General features: G+C 43.3%; 1 protein-coding gene and 1 non-coding gene across 6 annotated transcripts in view; both read left to right on the top strand.

Moving 5' to 3' along the window:
* Positions 1–388: 388 nt before the first annotated feature.
* LOC125169120 (U4 spliceosomal RNA) lies at positions 389–533 on the top strand. The gene has a single exon (XR_007153457.1). It is a non-coding gene; the product is annotated as a U4 spliceosomal RNA (small nuclear RNA).
* A 1,313-nt stretch (positions 534–1,846) lies between these two features.
* ADPGK (ADP dependent glucokinase) overlaps positions 1,847–21,281 on the top strand; it is a 28,710-nt gene continuing 9,275 nt past the window's right edge. For 2 of the 5 annotated variants that reach the window (XM_047863189.1, XM_047863190.1), the window contains exons 1-4: positions 1,847–2,122; positions 8,901–9,126; positions 10,411–10,473; positions 20,888–21,008. In XM_047863189.1, coding sequence (XP_047719145.1) covers positions 1,896–2,122; positions 8,901–9,126; positions 10,411–10,473; positions 20,888–21,008 — 637 coding nt within the window. In that variant the 5' untranslated portion in view covers positions 1,847–1,895. Of the gene's footprint in view, positions 2,123–8,157; positions 8,259–8,900; positions 9,127–10,410; positions 10,474–20,887; positions 21,009–21,281 lie in introns of all 5 variants that reach the window. The other 3 variants (XM_047863192.1, XM_047863193.1, XM_047863191.1) reach the window with 2 other exon arrangements.

The raw sequence follows: 21,281 nt of genomic DNA on the forward strand, positions 1-21,281 counted from the left end.
ATTATATCTTAATAAAACTGAGGGGTTAAGGGGGTGGGGGTAGTTCTGGCAAGCCTGGAAAGAAGCAGAAGCATTAGTTTCAAAGTGCTGGCAGTTCAGCAGCTACCTTGGGAGCCAGAAGGTAAGGCCCCAGGCAGCTTTGTTTCCACATGACTCTGGTGTGGAAGCATTTCCCTGTATCTCTAGGCCTGTCTGCTCCATGGTCCTCCCACAGTTTCCTGAGTGCCCCCAAAACTTCATCTTGGAAATATATTTAACTAACTCTATCTGACCATCAAGCCTATGTGACCTTGCGGATCCAGAAAAGGAAAAGAAAAACAAACAAACACACCTAGCCACGGACTCTTGACTCTTGGTCCAAATTCTCAGTAGAGAGAAGTCTTCTGTGAGCTTTGTGCAGGGGCAGTATCATAGCCAATGAGGTTTATCTGAGGCAAAATTATTGCTAATTGAGAAGTGTTCTCTGCCATTGGTGGATTCCCTGCTTTTGAGTTAGGTGCTGGTTCAGTCATCTCTGGGATGGTAGGGAAACATGCCCACTGTGGGCCATGAGAGGGAATAGTTTCTCTAGGAACTGATTTGACACATCTCAGGAGAGAGAAGGGACACGAAACTCTAAAGAAGACAGTTTCGTGGCTCCACGCAAATCTTACTGGCTCCTTGGCTTCTTTCTTTTCCTATAGCAGCCCAAATCTCTTCCTGTGTGAACATCTCCTTTGAAAAGGCTGCTACAATCAGGGATCAGGTGGGCTGGATGGGGTGAGCTAGGAGAAGGTAGATGGCCAGGAGGGGGAAGAGCAGGTGATGTGGGGGTTGGGGAGTGTGGGAGGTGGGGGAATAAACCCTATAGCCCAAGATCAAAGCTAGGGAAATTAAGTTTCATTGCCAAGTCCAAAGGTCAGAGGCAGAGTGGAAAGTCGGACACAAAGCCAGTCAGGAGAAAAAATGGCAACAAGCCAGGGAAGAAAACCAGGAGGTGCATGGTGGCCACTGAGAAGGAACTGGCAACAAGCCTAGCTTCACTGGTTTCAATGTGGGCTCGCAGAAAGAGGGCCCCAAAGAGGAAGACAGGGCCTACCTGGGTTGAAGCCCTACCACCAAGGGAAAAGAAGAGAAACCAGTCTTTCTTAACCCAAGTCCATAACCTCCCTAACACAAGATTGTGTGCCTGTGTGCGTTTTTCTGATACTGTTAAAGGGAACAGCGCCCCCCAGAGGATTATCTTAAGGCTTGAATGTGATCATCCCTAGAGGAGGAACACTGCTGGCTCTCCCGTCTTGGAATGGGCCTCGAGTGGCCGAAGGCCTCGGCTACCCTCTAAAGGAGCAGAATCCCCTGCCACGCGCGCCCCAGGGGCTCGCTGCGGCGCTGCTGCCCTCTGAGCTAATTCCCTCCGGGAGGAAGAGGAATTGTTAAATCAGCGGTGGAGGATGGACACACGCGGAGGGATGGCTTAAAAGACGGGGAGTGTAACTGGTGTCCTTCCCGGCAAACGCAGGCGCTGCTCAAGCGGGGACACTGACCGGCTCAAAGATTAACGTGAGGTTGGCCCGCTTCTTCATAATCTGTCTGTTTCCTCGTATTGGAACAACAAACGTGCCCTCGCCCCTCTGGTTTGGGGTCCGGGATGGAGCTGGGAGGTGGGGGCACGCGCGGGGCCTGCCTCCCGGCTCCGCGTTCGGACCTTTGTCCAACCCTCTGCAGGGCCTCGCAACCGCGCCCCCCAGCGCCAGAGTTGGCGCCTGCAGAGAGGCGCGGAGCCCCGCCCCCAGCCCGCCCCCGGGGGCCGCGGCGCACTGGCGTGACGTGGCGCGTGTGGACGTCGGCGCACGCAGAGACGGAAGAGGCGCGGGCCGGGGAAGGAGCTGTCTGGACCCTGCGGCGCCTCGGTCCCCATGGCGCTGTGGCGCGGCTCTGCGTACGCCGGCTTCCTGGCGCTGGCGGTGGGCTGTGTCCTCCTGCTGGAGCCGCAGCTGCCCGGCTCGGCGCTGCGCTCGCTGTGGAGCTCGCTACAGCTGGCGCCCGCGCCCCCGGGACCCGGCTCCCCTGAGGGCCGCTTGGCGGCCGCCTGGGACGCGCTCATTGTACGGCCGGCCCGGCGTTGGCGCCGCGTGGCCGTGGGGTGAGTGCCTGCGGGGCCTGAGTCTCAGGGTCTCTCCAAGGAGGTGCGGGCGCTCCGGGCCTCTTAGGGTCACATTGGCGGAGTTCGGGCGGCTGGGGAGCTGGGAGGTAGAGCCGCGCGGAAACAGGGGTTCCCAAATGTCCCCGGGAGGCCCCTCGGCGCTGGTGTCCACGCTGCCTCCTTGACGAGAAGCGTCAGACGTCTAGGACGAGCCCCGTTCGTCGCTGCTGCAAGGACTCACCAGACTGCTTTTTGCTCTCGGCTAGCCTCTGCATCCTTCTCTCGTCTTGGTAGGACCAGCCTAATAGCTTCTTGCAAATCCCGCGCAGCCTGACACCCTCATGTTCCAGTCTCCTTCATTCCTGTTTCGGCTCGTCTGCCTTTTTCCGGTCAAAGACACCTGGTCTTACGGCGCTCATCCTCTTGCTTCTGAACTTCTTGAGTGAGCGGCGTGGCCGCTGCCTTTAACTGCTGACTTTATTTCCCTTGTTTTCGCTTCCTGAACGTCCGGGAGACCCCCACTCTACTGAAACTACTCTCTGAAAACTCACTGGTGACTTGTTGATTTTCCAGTTCAACTGCCTTTTTTTTTTTGTCTTCACTGCCAACTGTCTGCAGTCTTGCACGCGCTAAAGAGTTTCCCTTTTTGAAACTCTTTTCTTCCCCTGACTTCAGTGACATGGCATATATAAGGTTCTCCCAGCTCACAGCGCCTCCTTTCTTTGTGTTCCTCTCCAAAAAATGTATTTGTTCTCCTCACACAAACTTTAAACCCTGTCTCAGTTCGACTTAAATATCTTGTCTTCACCTTTAAAGCACCATACAAAAGCAGGCCATCTATGAAATATTCTGCAGGTTTTTGTGAGTGCTGGGGGAAGGCTAAGGTAGAGAGCCAAGTTATCCTGAAGGTTAGACAAAATAATCGTGTAATCTAGCATGCCTTCTGCTGTAAAGAGCACTCAAACGTTAGCTAGTTTTTTCGTTTTGTTTTGTTTTTTAATACCAGTGTATTGTTTCTTCAGATATATCCCCTTTTATCTCTTCTTTCAAGTTCAGGCCCTTTCACCAACTTCCTTATCAGCTTCTTAATTGTCCTCCCTGGTTTTATGCACATTCAACAAAAATCATCAACTGCATGGTATGTGCTAGGTTCTGATACAGAAATGGGTGAAGCAAGATCCCCGCCTCATTTGTTGAAAAGAGATATATTTATTATTAGTGCTCATGCTGCCATAACAGTATACCACAGACTGAGTGGCTTAAACAACAGAAATTTATTTTCTCAACAGTTCTAGATGCTGATAGTCTCAGATCAAGGTGAGGTGCTGGCAAGATTGGTTTCTAGTGAGTCCTCTCTTTCTGACTTGCAGATGCCCCCTTCTCACCGTGTACCCATGTGGCCTTTTCTCTGTGCATGCACACTCCTGGTGTCTCTTCCTCTTATATGGACTTTAGCCCTGTTAGATTAAATAGTCCTTATCTCCAAAAACAGTCACATTTGTGGTAAATGCTTCAGCATACGAATTGGTGGGGGACAGGGGCACACAGTGCTCTCTGTAACAGTTATCAGAAGTGCTTTGCAGAACTAGGGCTAAAAACAAGGTAGCCTTGTGTCTCAAAGGATTACTAATTCTTCCCAGGATGAGGCTTTGGAAAATGCTCTGAGAAGGTGATGTCACATTTATTAAATCACAAATCACCCCAAAACTCGGTAGCTTAACACATGGTCATTTTATTATCTTTGCTGATTCTCAGGTTCAGTTAGGCTCTGCTAGGCAGTTCTCACTGGAGGGGCAGCTTCAGTCAGATGGTGTCTGGGACTGGAATCCTCTTTAAAGGTTGATTGTGGTTGTCAGCTACAGCCTCAGCTACGTCCTGAGCACCTACAGGCGTTCTGTGCAGCTAGCTATGTAGGTTTCTCATAGCAGAGTAAATAGAATGTTCCAAGACGACCAGGCAGAAGCCTTAATGCCTTTTACGACCTAATCTTAAAAGCACAGTGTTACTTCTACCACAGTCCTAGGTCCAGCAGGTTTCAAATGGATGGGACTTAGAGCACATCTTGATGGAAGGAGTGTCAACATCACATTGTAAAAAGGATGGAACATCTTGTGACCATCTTGGACAATATAATCTGCTATAGTGACTGCATGGGATAGGCCCTGGAGAAAAAATGGGATTTCTTCACAGAAGTGGGGTGGGGTGGGGGGATAAGACCACCTAAGCAGAGAGAACCAAATGTGAAGTACACAGTTTAGGAACAGCAAGTTGGCCCTGTTTTGAGGGCAAGGACCTTATGGTAGAGAGAGGTGAGTAAACGATGCTGAGAAGGGCCTTTCATATCAGGGTAGGTGGTAGGAGAGCAGTAACGGTTTATAAGCAGGTAAATAAGACTAAGTTTTTTGCTGAGAATAACTGGTAGGAACGTAAAGGGTGGGTTTTGAGCCACGGCTGTAACCCGATTGACAGTTTCACATCACTTTTGTGGGTAACAGACATCCGTTGGTAACATTTTTCATTACCCACAGGGATTTAGCCCTAAAGATGGTGATATGCAAGGAGTAGGTGAGAGAAGTTGCAGTACTTGAACTAGAATTTCTTTTGGGGGAGGGGATGTTGCAGTTTGACTTCTCAGGAGAACACACACTTTCACTTGCACTCTGGATGCACAATGTAGTGTGGTTGATAAGGAGGAAAGTCTTGACATCCTGACCTTAGTTAAGAGGCCGTTGTAAGATCTGGGTGAAGGGAGAGGAGAGCCTTTTTTCATTCGCAGTGTACTAAATGTGAAATTTGTTAACAGGTTGAGTGTGGTAAAGAAAGGCAGTCCAGAATGACAAGTTTTTAGCATCGGGCATTTTATAACCTTATGTACATAGATACAAATATTGTCATCCAGTTTTCATAGATAAGTAAACCAAAGCTTTAGAAATATTGATTGGCCCAAGATTACACAGCTGTTAACTACCAGAGTCACAAGATAAGCCGGTTTCTGGCTCCGATCTTGTTCGTGCCACATGACTGCTATGAGACTAAGAAAAGAGATCAAGTTTGTGTTGAAAAGTAACAGGTTGGATTTCAGAGGAGGGGGCACTGTGCCTGCTTGTGGGATTTCAAATGAAACTGAGCCTTCAGCTGACAGTGAGGCTGAAGTTTAGGAGCATATTGAGGAGCAGGCTTGCAGGCTTTGGAGATGCCAATGGTTAAGTTGAGGTCAGAGACTGGATAGGATTGCCCCGGAGGAGAGCAAGAAAGGAAAGTAAATGGCAAGGGTGGAATTCTGGGAGGCACCAGCATGTAGGGGGCTGGTGGAAAGGACCCAGAGAAAAAACGGATAGGACATGTTTCAAGAAAGATGGTCAGGGGTGGGCACGCTACCACACCTTTCTAAAATGTGCCACCTCCTCTGCTCCAAAATCGGACTCTGGTGCCTGAGACCCATTGAGTGAATCATGAACCTAGTGTTCATTCCCCAATACCTGGCTTTTCCCTGGCCTTTGAAGCCTGTCATGCTCCACTCCTCTCTTCAGCTCTCCGTTCTAACTAGATCCACATTCTTACTGTATCCACACGTAAAGTTAATCTCTTCATCTGCACCTGTGCTTGTGCACACTGCATGCAAGGGCTTCAGTATCGGATAAATCTGGGTTTGAATTTAGCCTCCTCCATTTGTGGCCTTTGGAATGTCAGTCAGCCTCCAGCCTCAGCTTTTCTCAGCTGAAAGCAGTGAGAACTACTTGCCTATCTTACCGTGTTTTGCAAACTGGTGTGATCTCTCTGAAAACACCTGCCTCACATGCATTGCTTCAGAAATACCAGCCTTCTCTCTCTGACCAGAGCACCATCCAGAGTTCAGCGCAGGGACCAGTGCCCCTGCACCTTTGGATGTCTCTTCTCTGCAGTTCTGCACCTTCTGGTGATTATGATTACCCATTGTAAATATCTCAGGTATAGGGTTAAAGCTAGGAAGAACTTAAGGAAACATTTCACAGATAATGAAACAGAAGGGAGGTGATTAGAACCACCATCCTTGGGGCGCCTGGGTGGCGCAGTCGGTTAAGCGTCCGACTTCAGCCAGGTCACGATCTCGAGGTCCGTGAGTTCGAGCCCCGCGTCGGGCTCTGGGCTGATGGCTCAGAGCCTGGAGCCTGTTTCCGATTCTGTGTCTCCTTCTCTCTCTGCCCCTCCCCCGTTCATGCTCTGTCTCTCTCTGTCCCAAAAATAAATAAACGGAAAAAAAAAAAAAGAACCACCATCCTTGCCTTTAAAGAATTTACAGTCTAGAAGGGGAACTGTGCCCCCTTCCCCAGCCCCCCAACAAACCTCTGGCAGTAGGTCATGGAAGCCCAGGCTTCCCTGTCCTTCTAGTCCTTCTTCTTGTTTGGACATTCAGTATCTGTTGCCTTGCTTTAGTTTCCAGTTATTGCATCTGTGTCTTCCTTTTCTCCAAACTCACATTACAATCTTTTATACCTTTTGTACTCAACTGTGAAATTCTGCCTGAAGTCAAATGAGCATAATTTTGTCTTCTGGTTCTTTTGCTCCCTCCCTCTCTCTAATTCCGCTGGTAATAAAGCGACGTAGGTAATGTGCTTGTTTACATTTTCAGATGCTGTTGAATTGAGGTAAGTGCAGAGGAAGATTCTTGCTCTGGTTAAAGGGTGACTAGAAAGCACATGGAGAAGTACTTAGTTTGGTGTCTGGCACAGAGATGTTCAATGATCCCTTTTTACTAAAAGCTACTGAATAAAATGTTTTCCTTTTATAAGATTTTTTCCCCTTTGTATTCATGGCATGATTAAGTTGGGGGGGTGGAAAATGTTCCTATGGTAGTTACATTTTTTTAAATCAAAATTCTGTTGAGTTTTGTCTTGTATTGCAAAGTATGCTGAACATTATTCCTTTTGGTTTTTTTGTAACTTTTGCAAACTTTCCCCATTCCCATCTTTAAAGAATCAAACTCTATTCAAGGTCTCAGCACACCACTGGATATGAAGGCGATGTGTTAAGAGTCTACCCTTTAGATATATAATGTTGCATCCAGTAGAAATAAAGAACACCCTGTATGAGGTGGAATTGAGACTGGTTTATAAGGTTTGCTTGGTTTATGATCGTGCAGGGCTGTGAAAGGGATGTTTTTTAAACACCGTTAAGCTCCTGCCACATGAATGTCGGTGTGTTTTATGCACTGAAGGGCATAGTAACTCTTAGATTATGCCTTTCCAGTTGACCAGAGTATGTATGTATCTTTAATTTTAAAAGAATAAGTAAATTTGAATATTTAAATGCTGATTGGTAGGCAGAAATCTTTTTTAAAGCATGGGATTCATAGGGGAAAAATAAAGCATCCTTATGAAGAGGGTGTAGTCAGTTTGTATCACTAGGAGAGGTGTCTCTTCCTTGCCATTGTAAACCTTATATCTAGTCTACATATGAACCTTTTAAAAATTACAGTGCTTTTCAATTATAAACATAATACATGCTTATAAAAATTAGAAATCTAATGAAAAACGAAATTCCTCTCTTACCCAATCTCATTCCTCTTAGGGTTTACCACCATTAATGACTTTGTTAATTTCCAGATCCAGAGATTTTTTTTTTTTTTTTTTTAAAGAGACTAGAAGGGAAACATTGTAGCTATATTCCACACTAGAATCCAGTCCTTCGGTCCTTCTTTATTGATGATTATACTTTCTGGTTTGAAGCTGCTTGGATTTCACCTGCAAGCCCAGCCCCCTTCTCACCGGGAGCTATTTATTGGCCTTCTGTGGGCCTAGGTTCTCTCAGAGGCTTACAAGCTGTCTGTGTGGTCATCTAGCCCCATTGGCAAGAATGACATCCCCAATAGAAGCAAAAATAAAGGTGACTATGGGTTGGGGGGCAGAAGGTCCTCATCTAGCTACCCAAATTATTTGACCCTTCTCTTTTAAGGGGTGGCTTTTTAACATTAAAAATATAAGCCAGAACTTTTCTGTGCACACATAGGAGAGAGGCCATGCCAGACAACCATAACTCTTTATAATTTGATTCCACAGAGCCAACCAGGTGATGCAGCATTGATTTCTTAGGAGCCCTTTAAGGTCATGGATTGGTCCAGTGAACACCTGCCAAGTGATGAGTCGTTACAAGACTGCAGGTGTGCCTGAGTCTTTAAGATACCACTTAACTCTTAAGAGTTTCAGCTGGGAGTATTTACACATTTAGGTATTTAGTGTTTTACCACCTTCCACATGTGTCTTTGGAGGTAGGCTATCAGATACTTGACTTTTGACCAACACTTACATTTTGCTTACTTTGCACCAGTGTTCCTAAGCATATATTAACTTAATCTTTGAAACAGTTCTATAAGTTAAATACCCATATTATGCCATTTTATAAATAAGGAAACTGAGACACAGAAATTTGACTTGCCCAAGTCACAAAGCCAGTGTGAATCCAGACAGTTTGGCTCTGCCAGCATTTTCTCAGAAATGCTGTATTTGTGTTATCATGATATCTTTATTCTAAAATGCTGAGCACTTGTCTTCTCTTTGTAGCTCGCAAAGGTTTGCCAACCTATTGAAAAGAATCCTGTGTTCCAATCCTCAGAAATATTCTGGCATACGTCCAGATAAAAGACTCTTCTGCCATATGCTGTGTACTTCCCAGTTAAGGTTTCAGATCCACTTCGTCTGTTTATCTGTTTGAAATGTTCCTGGAAACACTTCTCTGTTGTTAAATGCAGAATAGGTACTTCTGGTTTTCTCTTTCACACTGCCTCTTCCTTCCTTCCTTCCAGAGTCAATGCCTGTGTGGATGTAGTGCTCTCAGGAGTGAAGCTCTTGGAGGCGCTTGGTCTGAGTCCTGGGAATGGGAAAGATCACACCATTCTGCATTCAAGGAATGATCTGGAAGAAGCTTTCATTCATTTCATGGGGAAGGGAGTGGCAGCTGAGCGCTTCTTCAGTGATAAGGAAGCTTTCCATGACATTGCCCAAATTGCATCAGAGCTCCCAGGAGCCCAGGTCTGTTTGGTTCACCAGCAGTAAATTAAGAGAAGGTGGGGAAAGATACCTTTTTGTATGCTTCCTAGAAGCAACTGATAAGCTTTGTCTTCATTCTCTCCCAAATGTGATTGTTGGGAATCCAGTTCTGCAGTGTTTTCCCTTTTTGTAGGACTGTATATCTGAACTTCCATTAACTCCACTGTTTCCAGTCAGTTAAATTCAGCCAGTATTTATGAAGCATAGTTACTAAGAGTTTGGTTCTGGTTCATCCCTTAAATTGCTCTTTTTTCATATTAAGAGGTGGGAAAGATACCTACCTCTTAACTTGTTTGGGTATTGCTTGTGGCTCATAACATGGAATAATTGTAGTATGACTGAGTCCTTCCTGAGCAGAATAAGGCCAAATGCACAGAGAACTAGTTGTAGCTTTTGCATGGCAAGGGAGAGCTGGATCTTCACCTCTGCTCTAGTGTTCCAGAGCCAGGCTCCTTACCTCAGCATTACTGACACTTAGGGTTGGTTAATACTTTGTTGTAGGGGCTGTCCTGCCCATTGTGAGATGTTCAGCAGCATCTCTGGCATCTACTCATTGGATGACAGTAGCACTCCCTTCCCTCCCTGGGTGTGACAGTTAAAAATGTCTCCAGACATGGTCAGTTTCCAGGGTTAGGGAGAGGAGAGAAGCAGACTGGTTAAGAATTGCTGGTTTAGATTAGTGGTTCTCAGACATGAAACACAGAATCACTCGGAGGGGGTATTGAAACAGTTTCCTGGGCTCCACTCCCAGAGTTTCTGATTCAGTAGATGTATGGGACTCAAGAATTTACTTCCCTTCTGGGAAGTTTCCTGGTTACATGATGCTGTTGTTTTGAAGACATTGTTTTGAGAATCCCCAGTCTACGGGGTAGAACCTGTCAGAGATGGAGAGAGCTTAGAGGGCCCACATGGTCCAGATATTTCTTGAGGTTCGCATGGAGTAAGAGGCAGTGGTGGGCCCAGAGACCTCAGACTATCACCCCAGCATACCAAAGGCCAGATTTGATCTGCAGTTACGACAGTTATATTGATTTTCATGGTTGGCATATTTGGGTTTTTTTTTTTTTTTCACCTTTGCTTGTAACTCATTGTTAACCTATGAGGTTAATGATCTTATGAACCTCATCTGTGTGGCATTGTTATAAGGTAGCCTCAAAATGTTTTGGGAAAAAAATGGACTATAAATTCAATAAATTAAAAAATTATTAAGCTTGGGTAACATAGTTGTGCTAAAATATTGTCTGATAACTTTGAACTATCTTACAGCACTATGTAGGAGGAAATGCAGCTTTAATTGGACAGAAATTTGCAGCCAACTCAGATTTAAAGGTAGGTCAAATTCCCAGTTTAAAACTTCTATCTTTCACTAGTGTTTTCAATAAATTTAGGGGTAGGAATGAATATTCAATTTATGGGCCACCTAGTATGTGCCAGACCCTTGGTGTCTTGTTAGGAGGCAATATAGTAATGCTAGTGTAATAGCTAATGTTTTTTCAGTGCTTACTGAGTGCCTGACAGAGCTTTACATAGGTTAGTTCAGTCCTGGCAACAGCTGAGACCAGTTGGTACTCTTGTTGGTACTTTAATTGTCTTGCTTTCCACATAAAGCTTGAGGCATAGAGAAGACACAGCTAATCAGAAATGGAACTATTCTAACCTAGGACCCTACAGCCCACATTCTTAAATACTATATCATGTGATGGTTAAGAGCCTGTGGGCTCTGGAATCAGGACCTACGACTGGGGAATACTCAGTGATGAGAGAAAATGTAGATGACTATATTGATAAGCCTGGATCCAGAGTGTTGGGAAATGAAGTCCTCAGGTGAAGGTCAGTAAGGAGGTGTCTTCAAGTCTTAAAACATTTGGTTTAAATAGAATTCAAAATTACTGCTCTGTTCGAAATAACGTGAGTCAGTGAGTTCTCTGTTATGAGTGGAATAGGTCTAGTGGGAGGGGGAGGCCAGCAAGGTTATCGCTGTTGTCCTACTGTAAAATGATTAAGGTTTGGATTAGAGCAGCCAGAAGGGGAGAAACGACATATCTAAAGCTTACTGAAATGGAATCACTTCTATGTGAGGACACAGAAGATAGACTTAACAATGATGATTCTGGAGTAAGCAAACTTGAGAAGTGCAAAATAGATATGGCTACTGATGATGGGGGGTGGGGGTTGGGGGGGACTGTAAACAGTCCTCAAGTTTGGGAGAACCAGCCTGAAAATAGAAATATGGGTCAGGGGCACGGAATCAAGACCCCAGGGATATATTCAGAAATACAGATAATCAGCTATTTGAGGGGAAAAAATTCATCTGGAGCCACACTGTACACCAAGAGATGGATGTGCAAAGATGTGGAGAGCATGTTAAAGTGTGAACATTGGCATTTAAAAATTTTTTTTAACGTTTATTCATTTTTTGATAAAGCCTGAGTGGGGGAGGGGCAGAGAGAGAAGGGGACACAGAATCCGAAGCAAGCTCCAGGCTCCGAACTGACAGCACAGAGCCCGACACGGGGCTCGAACTCACGGACCGTGAGATCATGACCCAAGCTGAAGTCGGACGCTTAACCGACTGAGCTACTCAGGTGCCCCGAACACTGGCATTTTAAAAAGAATTAAAGTTCTCATGAAATATGAGGGTGAAAATACAGATTTTTTGCAGCTACTTGTCTTTGTGGGTGGTAATTAACTCTCAAATAGAGATGACAAATTCCAAAGCTGACTTACAGAAACATCACCAGTTAATAGATAGAAGAAAAGATCAGTTATAAGCTCATTAGGGCCCAGGCTCTTCCCATCAGAATCTTGGTTCCTAAAAGGCCACCCTCCTAACCCTGAGATGTCATTCTGGCCTCTGGGAGGACAACACCCTAGAAGTCCTGGGTGAATACAAGATTGACCTTTCAACATTGACCTCTTCAGAGAAGAGCATTTACTGTTGGTTTCTGGAAAACCTGGGCCTGAGCCCAGTCCAGCTGGAAGGCATCCTGGTAAAATAAGCCTGGCCTTAGTAGGAGATTGAGGCCAGAAAAGAGACATGTACATAATCATCACAACAATCTGAAGAAATAAAGTACTATTACCCTTTTACACATGACAAAAGAGGTCCAGAGGGGTTAAGCAGTGTGCCCCAGGACACCTAGCCAGTAAATGATTGAGCCAGGATTCACATTCGAGCTCTGCCATGACCTCACCGCTCACACTGCACTCTCAGATTTACTTTAAACTGCTGAAATGCTTCTCAGCATGGGCAGAGTGATCCTCTGAGAACAACCAGAGATTAAGTGCTAGGTATTTTCCAAAGGTAACAATAATAGCTAACACTTACATAGTTCTTACTAAATGCCATTCACTGTTGTGCTTTGGATATATATTAACTCATTTAATCTCATAACTCCCTATAAGGGAAGTCTTACTATTATCTTCATTTTGTGTATAGGAAAAATGAGGCATGGAGAAATTACAGCTGTTCAGGGTCACACACCTGGTAAGGGACAGAGCTGGGATTTGAACCCAAGTAGTATAGCTCCAGAGTCCACACTCTTTAATCACCATGCTATATTGTGTTTCAGAAGTAGACCCTGGTGAATTTAGCAAAGGCATATTTAGTGGAATGGTGGAATAGAAACCAGACTGCAAGGAGAAAGAGTGCGTTTAGTAAGTGTATTTATGTTATTTAGCCAAGAATTAGGAATAGATGTTGGATTTTTTCAAATGCTGCTTCTGCATTTATTGAGATGATTGTATGGTTTTCTTTTTCTAGTTTGGTATGTGGTAATTACACTGGTGTTCAAATGTTAAACTGACCTTGTGTCCTTAGGATAAACTGCACCTGGTTCTGATGTATTTTCCTTTTTATATATTGCTAGATTCAGTTTACTAAAATTTTGCTTAAAAATTTTACATCAATTTTCATGAGGGATATTGGTCTGTATTTTTCTTGTGTATCTGCCTGGTTTTGGTATTTGGGTAGTACTGAATGAGATGGGAGATACTTCAATATTTTTTAAAAAGACTTTAAATAGATTTGGTATGATAACCTTCCTTAAGTGTTTGTAGAATTCACCAGTGAAACTCTCTGAGCCTGGAGTTTTTGATGTGGAAAGGTTTTTCACAACACATTTGATTTCTTTAATAGATACAGAGAAATTCAGAATTTGTATTTCTGGTATTGTCTTTGATAGTTTTATCTTTGAAGGAATTTATGTCATCTAAATTGTTGAATTTATTGGCATAAGATTATCTCTTATCCTTTTAAGGTCTGTAGAATCTGTAGTGATCTTATCTCTCTCATTCTCCATATTGGTAATTTATGTTGTCTTTTTTGGGGAGAAGTTCATCTTTTTTTTTTTTTAATTTATTTATATATTTTGAAAGAGAGAGGGAGATAGAGCACGTGCACGAGTGGGGGAGAGGCAGAGAGAGGGAGAGAGAATCCGAAGCAGGCTCCATGCCCAACACAGCCTGACACGGGGCTCAATTCCACGACTGTGAAATGATGACATGAGCTGAAATCAAGTCACTTGCTTAACAGACTGAGCCACCCAGGCATCCCATCTCGGTTTGTTTTTTTTGTGTTTTCTTTTTTTTTTTTTTTAATTAAAGTATAGTTGACAGAAAATAATACTGCAGCAAACATTGAATTAGTGTTTTCATTTTCTTTGGGTCAGTACCCAGAAGTAGAATTACTGGATCATGTGGTATTTCTATTTTTAATTTTTTAAGGAGTCTCTGTACTGTTTTCCACAGTAGCTGCACCTGCCTGTTTACATTCCTATCAGTGGTGCCCAAGTTCCTTTATCTCCATATCCTCGTCAGTACTTTTTATTTCTTATCTTTTTGATCCTGGCCATTCTGAGATGCATGAGATGATCTCATGTGATTTTGATTTATGTTGCATTTCCCTGATGTTTAGTGATGTAGAGCACCTTTTCATGTGTCTGTTCCAGTCCTCTGCCCTTTATTTATTTATTTATTTATTTTTAACGTTTATTTATTTTTGAGACAGAGAGAGACAGAACATGAACGGGGGAGGGTCAGAGAGAGGGAGACACAGAATCCGAAACAGGCTCCAGGCTCTGAGCTGTCAGCACACAGCCCGACGCGGGGCTCGAACTCACGAACCACGAGATCATGACCTGAGCTGAAGTTGGCCGCTTAACTGAGCCACCCAGGCGCCCCCCTCTGCCCATTTTTTAAATCAGATTTTTTTTTTTTTTTTTTTTTTTTGGTGTGAGTTGTAGAAGGTTTTTTTTTTTTTTCATTTTTCTTTTTTTTTTTTTTTTTTTTTTTTTTTTTAACATTTATTCATTTTTGAGAGAAAGAGCATGAGCAGGGAAGGGGCAGAGAGAGGGAGACACAGATTCCAAAGCAGGCTCCATGCTCTGAGCTGTCAGCACAGAGCCTGATGCGCGGCTTGAACTCACAAACTGAGATCATGATCTAAGCCGAAGTCAGAACGCTCAACCGAATGAGCCACCCAGGTGCCCCTGAGGTCTTTATATATTTTGGATATTAACCTTTTATCAGATAATCACTTGCAGATATCTTCTCCCATTCAGTAGGTTGCCTTTTCATTCTTTTGATTTCCTTTACTATGCAATTTTTTTTTATTTATTAGTTTTTTTTAAAAAAATGGTTTTGGTTTTTGTTTTTTTACATTTATTCATTTTTAAGAGACAGAGCTTGCACAGGTGGGGGAGGGGCAGAGAGAGAGGGAGACACAGAATCTGAAGCAGGCTCCAGGCTCTGAGCTGTCAGCACAGAGCCTGACACGGGGCTCGAACCCACAAACCAAGGGTTTGATAGTTGATCTTACTATTTTACTATTATTGTCTTTTGCATTTACACTAGCTTTATAAGTGGCTGGTCGACTACCTTTACTGTATGTTTGTTTTTATCAGTGAGGTTTTTTTCTTTCATAATTTTCTTCTAGTTACGGCCTTTTCTTTTCCACTTAAAGAAGTCCTTTAACGTTTCTTGGAAGGTCAGTTTAGTGATAGTGAACTCCTTCTGTTTGGGAAACTATCTTCTTCAGTTCTGAATGATAATTCTCCTGAGTAGAATATCCTTGGTTGTAGGTTTTTTCCTTTTAGCTTTTCAAATATATCATGTCACTCCCTTTTGGCCTGCAGTTTCTGCTGAAAAAATCAGCTGATATTCTTATAGATGTTCCTTTGTGCTTGTTGCTTTTCTCCTGCTGCTTCTAAGATTCTCTCTTTACCTTTAATTTTTGGCATTTTAATTATTATGCTTCTTGGTGTGGACCTCCTTGGCTTCTTCATCTTGTCTGAGGATGTCTGTGCTTTCTGGACCTGGATGTCTGTTTCCTCTCCCAGGTTGGGGAAGTTTTCAGCTGTTATTTCTTCAAATAGGTTTTCTGCCCCTTTGTCTCTTCTGAGATTGATCAGTTCTGTGACCTCCAAGCTGCTGTTGATTCCCTCTAGTGTATGTTTCATCACAGCTGTTGTTGAGTTCTGGTTAGTTCTTTTTTCTATTTTCTGTTTCTTTGTTGAAATTTGCACTGAGTTCATCTCTTCTCTCAAGTTCAGTGAACATCTGTATGACCATTACATTGAACTCTTTTATCAGGTAGATTGCTTGTTTCTGTTTCACTTAGTTTTTTTCTGAGGTCTTGACTTCTTTCTTCAGAACATATTTCTCTGTCTCATTTTCTGTCTCTCTGTATTTGTTCCTATATATTAGGTAGTTCAGCCACATCTTATGCTCTTGAAGGTGGTGGTCTTATGTAGAAGGTATCCTTCGGGGCCCACAAGTACAGTCACCCCTGGTCAAGCAGAGGCACTCCGGAGCGTTGCCTTGTGGGCTGCACGCATCCACCCATTGTGTCTGGGATGCAATTGCTGTAGGCACCCTGGTGGGTGGGCTTTGCCTAGCTATTTCAGAGGCCTAGCCTATGAGGGGTACTGGTGGTTGGGGTGGCCTGCCCCTACCTGGGGCAGGAGTCGCTTTGGAGGGTTGCAGATCCCAGCTGAGGCTGCCTACCAGGTGTGGTGGGCAAGAGCCACTTCAGACAGGTGCCTGCCAGGGTGGGCAGGCTGGGCAGAAGAGGTCTGCAGGAGAATGTGGGAACAGGGTGAGCAGTTGTAGTAAAGTAGATAGATAGTGTTAGAACTTTTGCTCCTTAGCGTCAGGCCAGCTAGGCTGTCCTTAGTGTCAGGCCAGCTAGGCTGAAGGAGGGCAAAAAAATGGTACCTGCTAAGCTTCTGTTCCCAGAGAAAGTTCCTGCAGATCCCTGTCCTTCCAGCACATGTCCTAAAATTAGTAAGTGTCTTCCATGGCTCAGGTGCTTCTCAAACCGCTGCCTCTGCACTGGGTCTTGGAGTGATTGAGATTCTGTGCAGGCCCTTTAATAGTGAAGTCTCCATTTACTATAACCTTCCTGTTCCCCCAGAGTTAAGCCCCTCTGATTTTCAAAGCCAGATACTACGGACGCTTCTCTTTCCCATGCAGATCCATAGGGCAAGGAGTGCCCAGTGTAGGGTTTGAACCCCTCACTCCTCAGGGAAGACCGCCACATCTGTGATATCCCTCCCACTTGCGGGTTAGCACATCGATGATTTGGTTCACGACCAGGCTGTGTCTCTTTCCCTTCTGCTCTTCTCAGTATGTCTTTTTCTTTATGTCTTTAATGTGGAAGAGTTGTTCCTGCTGCTCTTCAGGTCATTCTCAGGAAGAGTTGTTCTATATGCAGTTGCAGCCTCGGTGTATCTGTGGGAGGAGGTGAGCTCAGGATCTTTATACTTTGCAAGTTCCCCTCATGATCCTTTTTTTTTTTTTTCCGTTGATCAGTTTGCTTAGAGGTTTATCAGTTTTATTGATCTTTTTAATCAATAATGAGCTTTAGGTTTTATCAGTTTTTCTCTATTATTTTTTTCTTATTTCATTAGTTTTTATGTTGTTTAATTTGCTCTTCTCTTTCTACTTTAAGGTGGAAGCCCAGGTCATTGATCTGAGACTTTTCCTGTTGTCTGATATAGGGATTTAGTGCTATAAATTTCCCCTTAAATACTTCTTTAACTGCATCCTCAGATGTCCATACAGTGTGTTTTTCTTTTCATTCAGTTCATAGTGCTTTCTAATACCCCTGTGATTTCTTGAGATGGGCTGTTTGATAGCCCATCCGTGAACTATTAAAAGTGTGTGATTTCATTTCTGAACATTTTGGGGTGTTTCCAGATATCTTTCTTTTATTGATTTCTATTTTCATTACATTCTGGTCAGAGAATGTGCTTCTCTGACACCTGTTAAATTTATTGAGACTTTTGCATGGCCTAGAAAATGGTCTATCTTGGTGAAGTCTCGTGTGCACTTAAAAGCATGTATATTCTGCTATTGTTGAATGGAATGTTCTATAAATGTCAGACCAAGTTGGTTGGGAATGTTGTTCAGGTCTTCTGTATTTTTATTGATTTTGTGTCTATTTGATTTATTAATTATTGTGGGGCAGGTATTGACATCTACATGTGTACTTGTAGACTTTTTTCCTTCGCAGTTCTATACCTTTTTGCTCTGTATTTTTAAGCTCTGTTGTTAAGTGTATAACTATTTATGATTGTTATATCCTCTTCATGAATTGACCCCCTTTATCATTGCCAAGCATAAGGAAAGTCATTTTATGTTCTTTGAAATATTCTTTGAAACCCATTTTGATTAAAATTTGCTATCATAGCTTTCTTTTGATTAGTGTTAGTGTGATATATCTTTTCCCATTTTTCTCTTTTTTCCCTATTGATGTCTTTATTTCAAATGTATTGCTTGGGCAGTGAGAGGATGGGCAAAATGGGTGAAGTGGAGTGGTAGGTGCAGGCCTCCAGTTATGGAATGAAAAAGTCATGGGGAGGGGCGCCTGGGTGGCGCAGTCGGTTGAGCATCCGACTTCAGCCAGGTCACGATCTCACGGTCCGTGGGTTCGAACCCCGTGTCGGGCTCTGGGCTGATGGCTCAGAGCCTGGAGCCTGTTTCCGATTCTGTGTCTCCCTCTCTCTCTCTGCCCCTCCCCTGTTCATGCTCTGTCGCTCTCTGTCCCAAAAATAAATAAACGTTGAAAAAAAAATTAAAAAAAAAAAAAAAAAAGAAAAAGTCATGGGGATGAAAGGTATAGCATAGGGAATTTAGTTGATGGCATTGTTATAGCGTCATCTGGATGAGGTATGGTAGCTAGCTACACTTGTGAGCATAGCAAAACACATAGACTTGTTGAATCACTATATTGTACACTTGAAGCTAATGTAACATTGTATGTCAACCAAACTTCAATAAAAAATAATAGTAATAATGTAACCAGATAAAAACAACATAGTAGTAGTTGCAAAGTAAATAAAATGGTGACTTAGATTTCATAGTTTAGTTAATAAATAATATATTTCTTGTAGGCAACATATATTTGGGGCTTGCTTTTTAATTTTTTTTTTAATGTTTATTTACTTTTGAGAGACTGAGTGTGAGCAGGGGAGGGAGCAGAGAGAGAGGAAGACACAGAATCTGAAGTAGGCTCCAGGCTCTAAGCTATTAGCACAGAGCCCAACATAGGGCTTGAAACTATGGACCATGAGATCAAGACCTGAGCCAAAGTCGGCTACTTATTAACCAACTGAGCCACCCAGGCACCACATGGGGCTTGGTTTTTAATCCACTTTGACAGTCTCTCTTAATTGGACTGTTTAGGCCATTTGCATTTAATGTATTTCTTAATAGATTAGATAACTTTAAATCTGACATCTTGTTATTATTCTCTGTCCAAGCTCTTTATCTTCCCTTTTTCCTCTTTTTCTGCACTCTTTTGAATTATTTTGTAGCTTTCATATTATCTTCTTTGGCTTATTAGTTATAATTCCTTGTTATTATAGTGGTTGCCTTAAGATTTATAGTGTATGTTTTTAGCTGTCACAGTCTGTTGTCAGTGATATCATACTTCATGTATAATGTAAATACTTTATAGTAGATTAGGTGCTTCCATTTCTCCCTTCCGGTCTTTATAGTGCTATTGTCATATGGTTTACTTCTGTGTATATTGTAAACCTCATTCTGTGTTGTTAGTATTGCTCTTTAAGCAGTTGATTATCTTTTGAAGAGGTTTAAATAATAAGAAAAAGGTCTTATGTGCTTATCCAGAGTCACCATTTCTGGTGCTCTTCATTCCTTTGTTTAGGTCTTTATTTCCATCTGGTATCATTTTCCTTCTGCGTGAAGGATTTCCTTTAACATTTCTTGTAGTGCAGGTCTGCTGGTAATGAATTCTTTCAGATTGTGTATATCTGGAAAATCTTTTAAGGTTATTGATGGGGCATTTGTACGTTTTACTCTGTTTTGGGTTTATTTTTCTTTCCTGTTATGGCTCATTGTCCTTTGTTGCTAAATGTTTAAGTGTTTTTGAAAACCATTGTTTCCAAGTATTTTGTCTGTTTTTTGTGGTTGTTTTGGGCGGGAGGGTAAATTTGGCCCTTGTTGCCTCATCTTGGAGGCTGAAGCTCTGGCCAGGAATTAGAGAAAAGAAGTAAAGCGGTAGTTGTACCAACAAGCAGTTAATTAGCAAGTAAATGCCTTTTGAAGCTTCTGGGTGGAGCATATTAAATCTGAAGTGGTGTTGATCATCTCTGAGGACATTCCTTTACATCCCTGTGCAAGCCCTCGTTGTTTGGTGGTTTTGAGCCTGTTGGTCTGGCTGGGAGTGGGGTCCAGACCTGTCAGGGCAGGAGCAGCAGCTTATGGGAACTGAGGAAGAGCAGCAGATGTGAAATGACTTCTTGAAGGAATAGCCAGGGAGAGGCCCAGGTTAGAGTTGAAGAAAAGGTTTGGGGAATGTTGCAGAGCACCTTCCCCCCAGCTTGCTGAATTGAGGTGCTCTTTAATTCCCATCTCTGGAAGGCTAGCCTGCTCACATAACAGCTGAGTGCAATAAAGAGCCCGATTGCACAAATTGGGTCCTGTGATTAGGGAGGCTCTTTTCTATATTGTGTAAAAGTCAAACAATTGCTTTTATCTGGCAGCTTTGAGCAGACAACATCCTGTATCAGTTTGCTGATACAGGACGTGAGTGAGTAAAGAAAGTGGAGGTGGGGTGGGTCTTAGGTTGTTTGGACAGCCATAGCAACAAAATGGCATTGGCTGGGCAGCTTAAACAACAGAAATTTATTTTGTCACAGTTCTGAGGCTGGAAAGTCCAAGATCAAGGTTCCAACAGGATCCAGTTTCTGAGGGCTGCTTTCTTGGCTTGTGGCCACCTTCTTGCTGTGTCCTCACATGGCCTTTCTTCAGTGGGTATGCTGGAAAGAGAGCTCTATCTCCCCCTTCCCATTCTTAGGAGGCCACCAATCTACTGGATTAGGACCCCACCCATATGACTTCATTTGACCTTACTTACCTCTTAAAAGCTCTGTCTCCAAATACTATCACATTGGCAGTTATGCTTCAACATAGGAATTTGGAGGAGGACACAAATATTCAGTCCCTAGCAGGGTGTAGGAGATTCAGCAGCTACATAGGTACCTAACCTGTATTACTTGGGTCTTTTGTCAGCCCCTCATTTCTGGTGGCCATTCCTTCCAGAGGCCTAAGTCCTGGTAATAGCCCCTCCAGACCAAAAACTTTAGAATTTAGATTTGGATTCTAGTTTTTTATTGAAATGAATAGAAGTGGTCTGGATGTACCTTTTCTGTTACTGTATAGATTCCATGGGAACAGGGACAGGTCTTCTGATAGGTTTCCTATTTCTTGTCTCCAGGTTCTTCTTTGCGGTCCAGTTGGCCCAAAGCTACATGAACTTCTTGATGATAATGTATTTGTTCCACCAGAGTCATTGCAGGAAGTGGATGAGTTCCACCTTATTTTAGAGTATCAAGCAGGTAAGAGAAATGACTAAGTAATGGTGTGAGACTGGACAGGGAACCGTGTGTTGTCAGATTGGGATGTGACTATGCTGGAAATTTATCTTTGTAAATTGGTGGGACCCTTTCTTGCTTTACCGAAAGTTTCCTGACCTCTTGCTTCTGCTGAGCTGATACTGGCCATTGTCTCAAGAATGATGGAGTATTCCAATATTGAAGAAAATTCTCAGATCTACAAACAACTGATCTAAACCCAAGAGAAATCAGGCTATAGGAAAGTAGGCATCTTGA

The sequence above is a fragment of the Prionailurus viverrinus genome, chromosome B3 (assembly GCF_022837055.1).
Source record: "Prionailurus viverrinus isolate Anna chromosome B3, UM_Priviv_1.0, whole genome shotgun sequence".
NCBI classification, from domain to species: Eukaryota; Metazoa; Chordata; class Mammalia; order Carnivora; family Felidae; genus Prionailurus; species Prionailurus viverrinus.